At 48.0% G+C, this 16,353-nt stretch overlaps 2 protein-coding genes across 5 annotated transcripts in view; one reads left to right on the forward strand and one right to left on the reverse strand.

The window, feature by feature from the left end:
• The window catches only part of KIF18A (kinesin family member 18A), a 68,434-nt gene extending 56,755 nt beyond the window's left edge, over positions 1 to 11,679 (reverse strand). The window contains exons 1-4 of one of the 3 annotated variants that reach the window (XM_083164222.1): positions 10,914 to 11,679; positions 7,893 to 8,255; positions 6,123 to 6,280; positions 3,521 to 3,625 (exon numbers count right to left, since the gene is read on the reverse strand). In XM_083164222.1, the coding sequence (XP_083020348.1) occupies positions 3,521 to 3,625; positions 6,123 to 6,280; positions 7,893 to 8,217 (588 nt within the window). In that variant the 5' untranslated portion in view covers positions 8,218 to 8,255; positions 10,914 to 11,679. The other 2 variants (XM_083164221.1, XM_083164223.1) reach the window with 2 other exon arrangements.
• A 104-nt stretch (positions 11,680 to 11,783) lies between these two features.
• Positions 11,784 to 16,353, forward strand: part of METTL15 (methyltransferase 15, mitochondrial 12S rRNA N4-cytidine) — a 203,283-nt gene continuing 198,713 nt past the window's right edge. The window contains exon 1 of one of the 2 annotated variants that reach the window (XM_083164228.1): positions 11,784 to 12,090. The gene's annotated coding sequence lies outside the window, so the exon portion shown is untranslated. The remainder of the gene's footprint in view (positions 12,091 to 16,353) is intronic. The other variant, XM_083164227.1, reaches the window with a different exon arrangement.

Here is a 16,353-nt window from a genome sequence, read left to right on the forward strand (position 1 = left end):
ACGTTTCTTCTGACTCCATGGCAGCCATTACATTGAGCAAAAGTCTATTGTAAATCGGTAGTATAAAGATCAGTACATACAGGAGCAACAAATCTTCTGTGGCCAAGCCCAAAATGTACCCAAGAGAACGAGATCTGAACATTCAGAACAGGCTGACCACACCAGGTGCTGGTTAATTATTATTTTAATTCTATTTATAAGGCGCTCATTTAATTGCCGCTTTAAAAAAAAAAAAAAAAACTGGAGATTTCTTACCAAATCTCTCACTTTCTGAATCTCTCATCCTATTACATTTCACCCAAGTCCAGCCATTACCGGGCAGCACTTGATTCGGTGGCACATGTGTAGTTGTACCGGGCAGCGCTCAGCACTAGCAGTACTTAAATCGAACCATGCCCTGACAGCAGTGGTGTATATGAGCTTTGGCAGGCAGTTCTAGTCAAACAGACAGTCAGCAGCATCTCAAAAGTAGCGCCGGCCACCAGCCAGTCAGATATGACGTACCAGCAGCATTTTAAGGAAGCAGCTGCAACAGCCGCTACTGATTGGTTGCCTGACCACCATCTCAGATTGGTTAGTGACCGGCACTACATTTAAAATGCCGATAGCACGGTGTCCTGGACTGCCCACCTAATAGTAAATGCCCACAAACCCACCCTGACTGCTCTCTACTCCTACCTCAATGATCCCTACACCCACCAAACCCTAAATATTTGTCTAACCCAGGGGTTACCAATCTTTTTCTAATCACGGCACCCTAGAGTATCAGAATTTTCCCAAGGCACCCCTAGGCCACAAAAAATATATATCAAATGAAGTAGATTGTGTTTATATGGGCTTCTTAGGTTCAGTTATGTGGTAAAGGGCAGGATTTGCTTCTGACTGTACACATTTTATGAATGGAAGCCACAAGCACTGGTCTTGTCCAGAAATAATTGATCATAAATAAATTGAAATTGGTCCTGGACGACCAACCCGAGGCACCCCTGCAAGTGTCTCGAGGCACCCCAGGGAGCCTAGGCGCACAGTTTGGGAACCACTGGTCGAACCCATTTTTAAACAGATGAATAGTGTCTGCCATCACAACTATCTCCAGCAGATTATTCAATATCTTAACTGCCCTGACTGTAAATAATCTCTTCCGTCAAAGGGTATGAAACTTCCTCTCTAACCTTAGGGGGTGCCACTTGTCCTGCGCACAGTCCTCATAGTAAACAGATCACCGGATGGTTCACTGTATTGACCCTTAATGTATCTGTATATATTGATCATATTCCCTTAGACGCCTCATTTCAAAGGTAAAGCAGGCTGGGGATTAATGTCAAACGGGGCTAAGTTTGCGTAGTGGTTTTTTTTTTTTTCTACATGACAAAACAACTTAACTAAGAGGGTAACAATAAAACATCTCTTGTGAATCAGAGACATGCTGTACAATAAAGGGAAATCTGCCTTCATATAACCCAGGGCTGGGCAATTGCGGCCCTCCAGATGTTGAGGAACTACACATCCCAGCATGCCTTGCATCAGTTTCAGCATGGCCACATAGCAAAACTAATGCAAAGCATCCTGGGATGTATAGTTCCTCAACATCTGGAGGGACGCAATTGCCCAGCCCTGATATAACCCATAAACGCTAAAAGGAAACGTATACCCCTTACAAACAGAAAGAGTCTGAAAATCCTGGCAAATACACAGAATTTAAAATGCTGGGTAATTTTGCTGGGAGCAGCCCAACCCCCCTTCACACAGAAGAAGGAATTACCGGGTTGAAAATTTCTACCCGTTAATTTGCTGAATAACACGGGTATTTCTTCTGTGTGAAAGTGTCAACCCAGGCCGTAAAATCCCGTGTCCTCGACCCTGGTCAATTCCAGGATCGGAGACACGGTATTTACGACCCGGGTGTGCCCTTTCACACTGAAAAAGGACCTGTGTTATTCACGAAATTACTGTGTAGAACTGCTTCACCCGGTAATTTTGTTTTCTGTCTGAAAGGGGTATAATTGTACAAATAGCTGTTAGGACAATAGTTCTATGCACTCAAACCAAAACTATTCACATTTGTAATTTAGGTACTCTTTACCTAGCACGGCGCCCATCGCGGGCATCGCGGGTACATTTATGTGTGCCCGCGACGCGACCGACGCGATGCTCACGATTTCCCATTGAAACCCATGTTAAACATGGAAATCGCGTCGGTCGCGTCGCGGCCGGCCATAAATGTGCACACGATGGCCGCGACGCGATGCCCACGATTTGCCATAGGAATTAATGTTAAAAGACCCGATGGACACGATTTTAATGTTAAATGGCTCAATGGACCCGATTTTAGCATAGGAAACAATGTTAAATGGGCCTTAGAGCCCAAATACTTACCCTGAACTCAGAAATGGCCCCCCCAATTTTTTACGCCACCCCACGATCAACGTGAACCCGAAGCGTGGCGAGCGCAGCGAGCCCGCGAGGGGCGGCGGTACGCGTCCTCCGACCTTTTCATACCCCCACTATCCACGTCGGCGTGGAGTTGAGAATAGAATAGTGTGGCGAGCGTAGCGAGCCACCGAGCCCGAAGCGTGGCGAGCGCAGCGAGCCCCGCGAGGGGACGCGGATACCTTCACAGCTAGACGCGTCCCCTCGCGGGCTTCACAGGTGTCCGTGGCGACGCGGACACCTGTGAAGCCCGCGAGGGGACGCGTTTACCTGTGAAGGTATCCGCGTCCGCTCGCCACGCTTCGGGCTCGGTGGCTCGCTGCGCTCGCCACACTATTCTATTCTCAACTCCACGCCGACGTGGATAGTGGGGGTATGAAAAGGTCGGAGGACGCGTACCGCTGCCCCTCGCGGGCTCGCTGCGCTCGCCACGCTTCGGGTTCACGTTGATCGTGGGGTGGCGTACAAAATTGGGGGGGCCATTTCAGAGTTCAGGGTAATTATTTGGGCTCTAAGGCCCATTTAACATTGTTTCCTATGCTAAAATCGGGTCCATTGAGCCATTTAACATTAAAATCGTGTCCATCGGGTCTTTTAACATTAATTCCTATGGCAAATCGTGGGCATCGCGTCGGGGCCATCGTGTGCACATTTATAGCCGGCCGCGACGCGACCGACACGATGTCCATGTTTAACATGGGTTTCAATGGGAAATCGTGAGCATCGCGTCGTGTGCGGGCATGTTTAGCCCGCATACGACGCGACCGACACGATTTTTTACCTCACGATGCCCACGATCAAGATCGTGGGCGCCGTGCTAGGTAAAGAGTACCGTAATTTATAATAGGCATCTGTTGTCAAGCCACTGGAAAGACCCGTTACAGTTACGTAGAGCGCGGTGTAGCGCGTTTGCCGATGTTATCGGTAGCGACTGAGGTGACATTCATCACTTCTCCTACATGTTTATTGCTGGGATTAGTAATTAACTAACGCACTGGTGAATATATTAGAGCTTGATAAATAAGTTATGAGGAGGTTTATGTGGGTGGCAGAGATTAAAGGGCTTTATCGTCTATTTCTGAACACATACCTGATGCAGAGTTAATCCTTGTACAACTACTCCTTTGTGAGCATCTTCGCGTACAGCGAGCGGACCAGATTTGGAGAGAAGGTCATGAATCTGTTCATTGTACACCTACAGAAATAAAAACAATAATACATGTATGGAAATGGGAAACTGCTGAGGGGCCGGTTTATGGAATAAATTCTGTAACACAAAAAAACTTTACAGGCAAAATCGGAGATTAAAAAAACCTTCTAAACGATCAAATATTCCTTTACTTTATCAAGTGCCCATTAAGACAAGCTGCAAAACATAAACGATCACATGACAGTAAACAAACGTGGTAACTACAGGATACGGTCATTATGCATTGGGTTGACCACTGAAGGTTGACACAGCCTAGGTCGACAGTGTTGGAAGGTCGATACAAGCTTTAAGTCAACAATTGGAAGGTCGACAGTCAAAAAGGTCTACATGAGTTTTTCACAGGCCCCACCATCCGCTACGGCGTGGTGATAGAATTAAATAGTGCAGGAGTGCAGTGAGCCATGTGAGGGGAAGCGGTACACTTAAACAAAACCCATTAATGCTTGGATCAACCTTCCAACCCTGTCGACTTTCAATGGTCGACCCACTGACCCATACTATATAGATTACAGCAATGAGATACAGAGTTGAATTGTTCCAATGGGATACGGTCATTAGGTCTACAACAACTAGGTCGACAAGCATTGGGTCGACACCACTAGGTCGACATGGGTCTAGGTCAACACATGCATTAGGTCGACATGGGGTTTTTCACTGTTTTTTGTGCCGACAGGCGGTATTTCATGCCCTACCATCCACTAGGCCGTGGTGGGAGAATAAAATAGTGTGCCCGACGCATAGCGAGCGAAACGAGCGGTGCACTTCAAACTGTGTCCATGTCAACATTCGGGTCAAAAAACAGTGTCGACCTTGCCCGTGTCAACCTAGACCCATGTCGACCTTGTCCGTGTTGACCTAGACCCATGTCGACCCAATGCTTATCGACCTAGTTGTTGTAGACCAAACGGTCCACACCCGTTCCAATATCCGGGGTCTCGGAACTGTAGTAATCTATGGAAGGGGCAATGGGGAGAACAGAAGTACGCACAAACTAACATGGTGGCCTCTATCACTGCGAGATACTCTATGGACAAAAGCACTCTATGGACAAAAGCACAGCTTTTCATATCATTATTGTACACCATTCACTTACATGGAATACAGTCTGGAGATCATGCAGGGACTTTCCCGGGTTGGCCCCTTTCACACAAGCCTAGTCCCTGCATTTTCTGGTATTTTGGGGGGAAGTTAGTGCGGCCGGCGAGGTGAGTTGGATGCTACTGGTAGGGCAGGCCTGGGATTGGCTCAGAGCTGTGAGTGGGATGCGAGCACCTGGGATTGGCCAGATCGGCACCCATCCACTATAGCCCTGCCGGCACCTGTCTAACCCCCACGCGGATGGGATCCATGTGGACACCGGGGATTGCCTCCAGGCACAGGGACCTTCCCTCCTCCTGTGTGGACACCGGGGCACTGCCTCCAGCCCCCGGTCGCTCCGCTGCTGCCACCGTCTCTTACTCCTGCCGGAAGGGAGGCACACTCCATCCCCAGCACTCACGGCGTCGCAGAGTGTGCGTCGTGACCATCGACAGAGAACCGGAAAAGTACTGTTCACGCAAGCCTGTAGTCCAGGAAGGGCCCGGGAGCAACCCTGATAGCTAGCAGGCTGGAAATCCCAGCAAATTGTTCTAGTCGCGGGATGTTCACGGGCCCAACCCAGGAATTTAAGCTGGTGTGAAAGCGGTATAACTGGAATCACAGCACCAACACTTATGGTCTATGACTTCTGCCAAAATACCATAAGCGCAGTATGTAAAAAGGGTCTCATTTCCATATTGGCTTTCTACATACACATCAGGTTTTTATTTTTGCATTGCAATAAAATGAACGGTTTTTACACAGCAATCCCCTAGGTAAGCAAGGAACAAGCTCTGGCCCAGCAGCAGCCATGTGTCAGCTTTGCCACTGTAGCATCTGTAACTTGGTGCTACTGCCGCCACAAAGCCCTTCACACAGTATACAGCTGTGCACTCAAGGAAATACCACTTGGTGCATCTTTAGACCCTACGCAAGGTGCCAAATCCCAGGCGGAGTGATGCATGTACCGCTCCTATGAGATGCATCATCCTCACGCATCTGAATAGCCTCCTCTGTCACCACACTTCCCAAGATTCAATACGGATTCAAATCTTTTATACACAGTGAAGTGAGAATGCGCTAAACAAGGAAGGACGGCTTTCAGAACTACATTTGTAAAGTAAACAACCGATAAAAGCTCCACTATAGATTAAATTCCCCTCAGCACAGGGGATGTGCGCTGTTCTTATAAGACGCAATATAAAATAAACTTTGTAATAAGCACAATTTCAACAGCAAAGCGACACATTGACTAATCAGAGGAGCCTCAGACATAAGACAGCAGAGGAAACTTTACTCAGAACCAATCCAACTGGTTTGATCAACACACACACACACACGGCACTATATGGGGAAAAACCGCAATATAGAACTTTAAATTGGGGTAGGAAGAAGTTTTACAAACCTCCAAGTAAGAGACAGCGACTGTACAAAGCTTTTCTTCTTTCACACTCTCCATCCGATTAAACAAATCCATCATGGTAAGGTACATTACTCCAGGATGTCCAGGGGAACCCAGCATTGTGTGGGTCTTTCCAGCCCCTGTAGCCCCATAAGCCAGAACTAGGAGAAAAAAAAAACAAATACCGGTAAGTAAAAATTAGGAGTATCAGAGAAACAGAATATAGTTTCAATCTATCCTTTTGCTCATGCCTGCAATAGTAAAATAATAAATTTGGTGATGCTTGGCCTCTATTTTGCGACTGTTAAAATGGGTTTTATTTGCAAAACAGAACCGAAAACACAAGTAGCTGATTAAAATCTTTTGCGGCATGTCAGAGTGTGATTGCATCTGCATAACAAAAGTTACTCTTTGGGCTATTTCACACGCTCCGGCCAAGAAGCCGTGCCGCACTCAGAAGTTTACAATGGATGGGGTGGCCAAAGCCCGGCAGCCGTCCTTTCCAGTGGTGGGACTGGCTGCAACCGGGCGGTGTCCGTCCCTTGTGAATAGACACAATTGTGTCCATTATTAACTGCTGTGTGCGGCACGACATTTGGCTGTGCGGGGTTTCGCCGCCCGGCAGGAGCCAGAGCGTGTGAAAGGGGCCTTTTCCTGATGTATATGAATATAAAATAAACAAAAAGGAACCTTCCTGCTGTATCTGCATATAAAACTGAACATTGCAGTGTTTCCATGTAAAAAGGCAATCCATAATCCATTACACACTCCTGAGGAAGAATTTTATTTGAAACGCGCTGAGTGTCTTTTATGGAGGATTCCCTGGTTTGCTGACAGCCGCCGGTGACGTGTTATCCCCTGGTCTCTGGTTCCCCTGTTCCGGACGGGTCGATCATGGACTTTTGAAGAGGATCTACACGCCATTACATCTTCACCTGTTTGCTGTATCTGCCTTTGTGGAATCTATCCAATGCTGTTTTACTGTCTACCAGTTGTAAGTGTGAACTTTTATTAAAAAAAACCTGTTTTAAAAGGTTAATTTGCACTATTTGCTTTTCCTTTATTGTACCCCGTTGTCACATATCCTGTGAAAGGGAGGTTATTCCTACAGGTTTCATCTAAACCCTGCCAGCATCTCATTTGGAAGCAGTGCTGATTTATGGTGATATAATTAATTTTGTATCGTTCCTTGTATATGGTTACACACTGAGCGCTATCTTTCAAAATCACCACCATTGTTGCTCTCTACCTTGTATGAAGTGAAATGGTCATGGAGGACTTCATTTAACAGTAATGTCTATAAACTCTAAACCAATCACTTACATGCCAAACTATGGGCCTGATTCTGGTTGACTCTGTAAACTGCAAAGCTCGCAGCTTGCCAAGTACCAGAGAGCCAAATTCCCCAGCGTTTCCCCTTGCAACCATGCGAGGGGATGTGTAATGAAGACACACCCCCTCGCCGTTCAGTCAGTTTGCGCATGTGCAAACCTCAACCTAGACACTGTCAAACTAATGACCTGTCGAACTAAGGATGTTTCCACCTAGAACCATGTCGACCGAATGACTGTCGACCATCATGCTGTAGACCAAATGACCGCAACCCCCTGCAAAATATGCACTGTGTGGAGTCCTGAGGACCAACTTTAAGACCCTGTGCTCTAGTGTGTAATAAACGTATGAGAGCCATGGAGAAGAAGTGGCATTGCCAAGTTATCAGCTTTAGTAGATGCGCCAACACATTACTGTCATAGCACATGTATTGATACATACCTGTACAGTTATAGCCATTCAGAACCCCGTCCAGCACAATCCTTGTCGTCTGATCGAAAACTTCCTGCTGCGTTGAGTTCTCGCCAAAGACACCATCGTACACAAACTTAATGTCTTTATTTTTCTTTTTCGCAACATCCCTATTGGTTACTTTCCTGCCGTGAAAAAAAGCGACGTCTTCCGCTTGCGGATCAAACACTAGAATATGTTTGTCGACGACTTGCACCACATTGGTGGAATTGGCTTGTTTTTCTCTCTCATTCGGAGGACGTACTCGGACCACCACTCTAACATGGCTGCAAACATCTGCCTCGCCAGTAGCCATGGCTGAATAAATGAAGATCCGGGGGAACGGTTTATATTCTGGAAACAGAAAGTAAGAATAAGTCACAGCTCGCTTCCACTATACAACAGATTTACTTAACCCTTTGAGTGCCAACGTTGCTGTAAAACACAGGGATGGGGAACCATCGGCCCTCCAGCTGTTGTGTAACTACACATCCCAAGACGCCCTGCTACAGTTTTGCCATTTGGCCATACTAAAAAACTGTTGCAGGGCATCTTGGGATGTGTAGTTCAACAACAGCTGGAGGTGAAGGTTCCCCATCCCTGATGTAACAGATCCTCGAAGTATCCGCCAAAAATGACAGCACAGCTCACAGCGACTATACTTTCAGTATACAGAACATACACATTCAGCCAAGTCATTTAATTGAAGTTTAATTAAATATTACACACAAAAAAAATTAACAGTTGCTGTGAGCGAAGCCAACATAGATGTATACAACCTGAATATTTGCAATAGCCAAAGGCCCATTAACACTGGGCAACGGAGACCGGGCATCGGCAAGCACACACTTACCGATGGTGGCGGGTAACAAGCGAAGGCAGGGGAACGGAGGCCTGCTGAATTCTGCAGCATTACCATTGTTAACAATCCACTCGCTCATCTGTATATGGACAGAGGCGGTCCATCACGACGCGAGGAGTGCGTATCGCCCGTCGCTTATAGCATACACTGCGTGCTAAAATGAGGGATATCCCTGATTTCAACTCAAAAGCTACCCTGTGTGTACGGGCCAGTGATGAACGCTGAGCACTGTTGCACACTCCCCCATCATCGCCGGTGGCTCCTGTTCATCGGCTGGATTTACAGCTTTCCATAGTGTTTTAGGTACAATATGGGTCGGGAGTGGCACTGGAAAATGAAGATGGGTTGGTATTCACGTACCAGAATTAATAGATTAGACCAACATAATTACCACCATTGGTAAATCCTGAGGTGGTCTGTGGTTGGTGGTGCTCCCAAAAAGGGGGGGGTTCAGCGTTATATTAAAAGCTATGTTTTAAAATTCACACATTACCATTTGTCAAAGTGTGCCCCAAAAACCTTGTTGTTCACCCTTCTCTCTGGTCACACAGTGACCTCCACCTTTTCAGCTTTCCATAGTGTCCTGCTACGTAGAGCCTTTCACAGTAGTGTATGCACTGAACGATTTTCAGCAGAGTGATTTCAGCGATCAGCACTGTCCATACACGCTGGCCAAAAATCGCCCAGTGTGTATGGACCTTGAGAGTTGTACTTTATTGCATTTGCAAATATGATCACACAATCTGCTAATACTGGCCAACAACTCCCCGCCTGTAATATTGTGCAGCAGACTAAGTAATTGTTGCTACTCACCCCTTACCCATCTGCATTGCCGCCTCTGACTATATTTTTGACACTACATTTTGCACAGGAGCAGCAGTAAATGTTGAAGTGCGCTATATAAATACATTTTTTTATTAGAAATAAATCGATCCACTGAAAACATCAGTACAGCATATAACTCTGAATCAGGCCTGTGGGGGTCGACGATTGTTTGCCCAGATAACGGAAGTACGATTATAAAAGTGACAGCTGGCTGTAGTGTTTTATATATGTACAGTCGTCATCTGCATAAAACGCAGGTTGGGATCGGCCATTAATACTGTACCATCGATGGATGACCATTTACGATGAAACACCATCGGCTTGAGATCACAGGGCACCTATTCTATAGTCAAGGATTATATAATACCCTGGCACTCTCCCCAATGGGATCCCTTTGCCCACAGGGCACCTCTGCTATAGCCAGGAACTAGACCATACCCTGGCACTCTACCCAATGGGATCCCTTTGCCCACATGGCACCTCTGATATAGCCAGGAACTAGACCATACCCTAGCACTCTCCTCAATGGGACCACCTCTACTAGAGCCAGAAATTAGGCCATACCCTGGCACTCTCCCCAATAGGATCCCTTTGCCCACATGGCACCTCTGCTATAGCTAGAAACTAGATCATACCCTGGCACTCTCCCCAATGAGATCCCTTTGCCCACAGGGCACCTCTGCTACAGCCAGGGACTAGGCCATACCCTGGCACTCTCCCCGATGGGATCCCTTTCCCCACAGGGCACCTCTACTAGAGCCAGAGATTAGGCCATACCCTGGCACTCTCCCTAATAGGATCCCTTTGCCCACATGGCACCTCTGCTATAGCTAGAAACTAGATCATACCCTGGCACTGTCCCCAATGAGATCCATTTGCCCACAGGCCACCTCTGCTAGAGCCAGGGACCAGGCCATACCCTGGCACTCTCCCCAATGGGACCACATTGCCCACAGGGCACCTCTGCCATAGCCAGGAACTAGATCATACCCTGGCACTCTCCCCAATGGGATCCCTTTGCCCACATAGCACCTCTGCTATAGCCAGTGACTAGATCATACCCTGGCACTCTCCCCAATGAGATCCCTTTGCCCACATGGCACCTCTGCTACAGCCAGGTACTAGGCCATATACTCTCCTTTGCTCTGGCTGATGGCAGTAAGGGTGCCTGTGTGACCCTGAGCTGATTTAGCCGCTCACAGCGCTCGGCCAGCGGCCTGCAGTCAGGATGGGAGGCTATGGACGTACAGCACAGGTCCGGATGGCCGGGGGTGACAGGGCAGCTGGCTACCTCCGGCCCGGGCAGTAGCTCCCCCGACACTAACCTTCTGGGCCGCCTGTGTGTCACCATGTCCCGGGCGTAACTCCACAGCTGTCCCCGGCTGCTCCGGCCTCCGGGCAACAACAAGATTCAAACCACAGCGGCTGTTGCCTCTCGGCCTGCGATTGGTCGGCGCGGGCACTGCGTAGCCAGGCGGCACGCCCACAGCCCTCTCCGCTCCAGCCATCTGATTGGCTGGCAGGACGCAGCCGGTGACGTCGTTGTGACGCTGAGGGAACCCTCCGTGTGCTGGTAACCCCTTCCGTGCCGTGGTTGTCATCACTCCGCAGCGGCGCCGGCAATGGGGGAGCTCCCGCCCGCAGTGACAGGAATATGTTATACGGCGCTGTGCGTGTGACGGGCACATGGCAGTGTAACTGCAGCCGAGGCGGACCAGATGCTCCCGTTATCCTCTAAGCCCCGCCCCCTGCTCTGGTCCGGCACTGGGGCTGTCCTGCTGTAATTGGGAACCATGTACTCCAGTCTCCCAGTCCCAGGTGACACGCATAGAGATGGCTGGTGCTGGGAGAGCTGGAGATCCGTCACCCGCATACATAACATCAGTGGCGTAGCTACAGGGGTCGCAGCGGTCGCAACTGCGACCGGGCCCCTGAGCCAGGGGGGCCCAACCCCCGCCACTGTCATACCCTCAGCTGCCCGCTCGGCTCAGCAGTATTAGCTTCCTTGGCCCCGGCGGCGCGCTGCAGTGATTGATGCCCTGTGCGAGTGTGCGGTGCGCTGGCTCTCTCTCCCCTCCCCGGCTCCGTTCCCATGAGTGCATTGCGGCGGGCATTGTGTGACGTCATGACGTCACGTGCCGCCAGCCCCGCACCCTGCGCACTCAGGGGACGGGAGGCAGAGACATACTTGCCTACGCTTCCGCATTCTGCGGGAGCCTCCCGTTTTCGGCATCCTTCTCTGCAGTGTGAGAGCCTGTGGTGAGCCCCCCAGGGCAGCAGGGAGACCTGACCACACAGCTCCCTCACCAGAGCCTCGAGGTTGTGGCAGCAGCAGCGATGGATCTCTCCCTCTCCTCCAAACCCCAGCTGCACGCTGGAGACATACAGGAGGGGGAGTGACGGGAGCTACTGCGGAGATGAGCTGCTGGGAGACTGACAGTGAGGGCCAGCTGGGAGCTCCGTGGAGAGGATGGGGGAGGAGTAGGAGTGCCCAGGCTGCAGGTTCGTGCATGTGGTTCTTCCTCAGCAGCTCCATAGGCTGCACTGTGTCAAGCTAGGTGTGTGATGTTCTATATGTGTGTGTGTGTGTGTGTGTGTGTGCGCATAGTAGCTTGGTACTGATCCAATGTGTGTCTATAGGTGACCCCTGTGGGTGTGTACAGGGTAGCACTGACCTGTGTGTCTGTGTAAACTGACGTGTGTGTGTGGGCTGACACTAAATCTTGGCACTGACCCTTGTGTGGGTATATAGGTGATCCCTGTGCGTGTGTGTCAGTGTAAGCTGGCTCTGTCCCCTTTTGTTTATGTGTGTGTAGGCTGAATCTATCCCCTGGTGTTGACACCTGTATGTGTCTATAGGTCACCCCTGTGTAGTAGGGTAACTATAGAGGTTGCAGGAGGTACACTGGATATGGGGCCCTGCAATTTTAGTGATAGGCAGCCTTACGAGTAACCCCACTGTACCGCATCCCACCACCACCACCACCAACGTGGGGTCTCTGGGAGGCAAGTGCGTCGGCCCCTTGCAGCTAGTTTTCTGATCACTCATTGTTATCTTATTATAATTTGACCATAAACAGCTTTGTGTCTTATATGTAGATTCATGGTGTAGTGATGTTCACAGATCCGTTGTTCACTACACCATACCATATCATGTGCAATGTTTTAATTATATTGTTCGTGCTAATGTTATTTTTCTATTAATTGTATTTTTTTTTGTTCACGTTTCTGCCAACATTGTGACTGGTTAATAAATGTTATTATACTGTACCTAATGCTAGGACCATTCTGTCATATATAGACACAACACCCCACGGTTGACACTCTACATTTGGCACGTGCAGCTCATAAACCAGTAGGTGTATATCGCAATAATGTGAAATGGGCATTACAGTGTGATTAGCGTAATGTTTAATAAGTATTACGGTGTGTGCAATAAAAATTATGGTGTGGCTCAATGTGGCCTTGCCCTTATTGTCATTTAGCCACTCCCCTAGTTTCATGTAACCACTCCCATTTGACATATGACCATGCCTGCGGCGTGCACTACCAGTACCACTACTTTCTACTTGCACCACTGGCTAACACTGGCCTCTTTTGTGTGTGTGCGTAACTTGGCGTCCATCCCTTCGTACATGACACGCCCTTTCATCCGCGTGCCATGAAAGAACTCACACCATCTAAAATCTCCCTGAAACTAGTTTCCAAAAATAGGCAAGTATGGGCAGAGATGGTGCAGTGGCCAGTCGGGGCGCGCATTGAGGGGGGATCTCTGAGTCCAGGAGGACGCAGGTCACGGGTCCCGGTCCGGAGCCGCTGCCTGCCACACAGATCAATCTCCTCCAGAGAGTCTGCAGCATGAGCAAGGTGATGTGTAAATAATTATCACTCAAGCTGAGCTGAGACTATTCAGCATTGTTTCACCTGTCTGTCTGCAGTGCTCATGTCACATGGATTCTTAGTAGTGGGCTGCTGGCATATTAAATAAGTATATTAAATATATTGATTTAATATGCCAGCAGCCCACCATGTGGCATGAGCTTCATCAGGTGCTCGGCCGGGGGGCCGTTGTTGTATGTAGGGGGGCCCCAAGCTGACCTTTCGCACCAGGGCCCATGAACCCTTAGCTACGCCCCTGCATAACATGATACATAGCTGTAATATAGGGGCAGATGTAGCAAAGCTTGGAGCGAGAACATACCAGCCAATCAGCTTTCATTGTCCTTTCCCATAGTTATCTCCCCTCCCGCATTCTGCAGGAATAGCAGCAATCTCCCTCTCTCCCTCATTAGTCTAGCAATCTCCCACCATGTCTCCTAGCCCACATTACACTCATCATAGTTACCTCCCCTCCTGCATTCTGCAGGAGACTCCCTGAAATAGCAGCAATCTCCCTCTCTCCCTCATTAGTCTAGCAATCTCCCTCATGTCACCTAGCCCACATTACACTGTTACACCATAGTTACCTCCCCTCCTGCATTCTGCAGGAATAGCAGCAATCTCCCTCTCTCCCTCATTAGTCTAGCAATCTCCCACCATGTCACCTAGCCCACATTACACTCATCATAGTTACCTCCCCTCCTGCATTCTGCAGGAGACTCCCTGAAATAGCAGCAATCTCCCTCTCTCCCTCATTAGTCTAGCAATCTCCCACCATGTCACCTAGCCCACATTACACTCATCATAGTTACCTCCCCTCCTGCATTCTACAGGAGACTCCCTGACATAGCAGCAATCTCCCTCTCTCCCTCATTAGTCTAGCAATCTCCTTCAGGTCACCTAGCCCACATTATACTGTAACATCATAGTTACCTCCCCTCCTGCATTCTGCAGGAGACTCCCTGACATAGCAGCAATCTCCCTCTCTCCCTCATTAGTCTAGCAATCTCCCTCATGTCACCTAGCCCACATTACATTGTTACATCATAGTTACCTCCCCTCCTGCATTCTGCAGGAGACTCCCTGACATAGCAGCAATCTCCCTCTCTCCCTCATTAGTCTAGCAATCTCCCTCATGTCACCTAGCCCACATTATACTCTTACATAATTGGGGAAAAAAAGGAATGAGAGACAGATACATTTACATTGAATCATCTGCACCATTTTCCAGCACTTTACCAAGTATAGTAGCTCTTACTAACTGCTTTGGGGATCATCTACATTTGTATATAAGTCATTTTAAAAGATTCCTCTCAGATGTAGCAGCGCACACCCACACTTCTAGGTGCCACGTTCACAATCTCTCTTCACAATTTCTACATATATGGAACTAGACACGCCCTTTGGGTGGAGCATGACATGCCCCCTCAATGGGGTGCTGTGCAAAATTCTATTACCAACTATAATCTCCCTGAAACTAGCCTTCAAAAGTAGGCAAGTATGCCTTTGTCACACACAGCTGTAACATGGCAGCTAGGAGCTGATTGGTCAGTACTTTTTCTCTCTCCAGTTTATCACGCTAAAACTTTGATACAATGTTCTACATGCCTTATAAAGCCACCAGGTGATGTGGGCACTTGCTGCACAATGAGGACATCATCTTAGGGATGGCCATCGGTGCAACCAGCCAAAAATAGTAACAAACTATGTGATGGTCATCCATTCTCTTTGACTGACTGGCCCATAGGCCAATCAGAACGTGCGGAGGGACTATGTTCTATGCCCCAGCACCTTGAAAATAAATAAACATTGTTTCTGCTGTGCCATCGATGTAGGGAAACCACCAGTGGGTGGTGGGGCATATGTCAACACTGTCCCCACTCCCTGCTCCCGCTGGTAAGCCATCCTTCCTCTCCTGATGCCTAGTCCCTCTACTAAGCGTGTGACCTCAGGTGCCCAAATCCTCCTCTACACATTTATTATTTATTATTAACAGTTTCGTATATAGCGCACACATATTCTGCAGCGCTGAACATAGAGTATTATTACCAGTTATTATATAGAGCACACATATTCCGCAGCGCTGTACAGAGAATATTATTACCAGTTATTATATAGCGCACACATATTCCGCAGCACTGTACAGAGAATATTATTACCAGTTATTATATAGCGCACACATATTCCACAGCGCTGTACAGAGACTATTATTACCAGTTATTATATAGCGCACACATATTCCGCAGCGCTGTACAGAGACTATTATTACCAGGTATTATATAGCGCACACATATTCCGCAGCGCTGTACAGAGACTATTATTACCAGTTATTATATATCGCACACATATTCCGCAGCGCTGTACAGAGATTATTATTACCAGTTATTATATAGCACACACATATTCCCCAGCGCTGTACAGAGACTATTATTACCAGTTATAATATAGCACACACATATTCCGCAGCGCTGTACAGAGAATATTATTACCAGTTATTATATAGCGCACACATATTCTGCAGCGCTGTACAGAGAATATTATTACCAGTTATTATATAGCACACACATATTCCGCAGCACTGTACAGACTATTTATTACCAGTTATTATATAGCACACACATATTCCGCAGCGCTGTACAGAGAATATTATTACCAGTTATTATATAGCGCACACATATTCCGCAGCTCTGTACAGAGACTATTATTACCAGGTATTATATAGCGCACACATATTCCGCAGCGCTGTACAGAGAATATTATTACCAGTTTGTTAAATAGCGCACACATATTCCGCAGCGCTGTACAGAGGATAATATTACCAGTTATTTATATAGCGCACACATATTCCACAGCGCTGTACAGAGACTATTATTACCAGTTATTATA

This window comes from Crinia signifera, chromosome 11, assembly GCF_055691185.1.
Source record: "Crinia signifera chromosome 11, ASM5569118v1, whole genome shotgun sequence".
Lineage (NCBI taxonomy): Eukaryota > Metazoa > Chordata > Amphibia > Anura > Myobatrachidae > Crinia > Crinia signifera.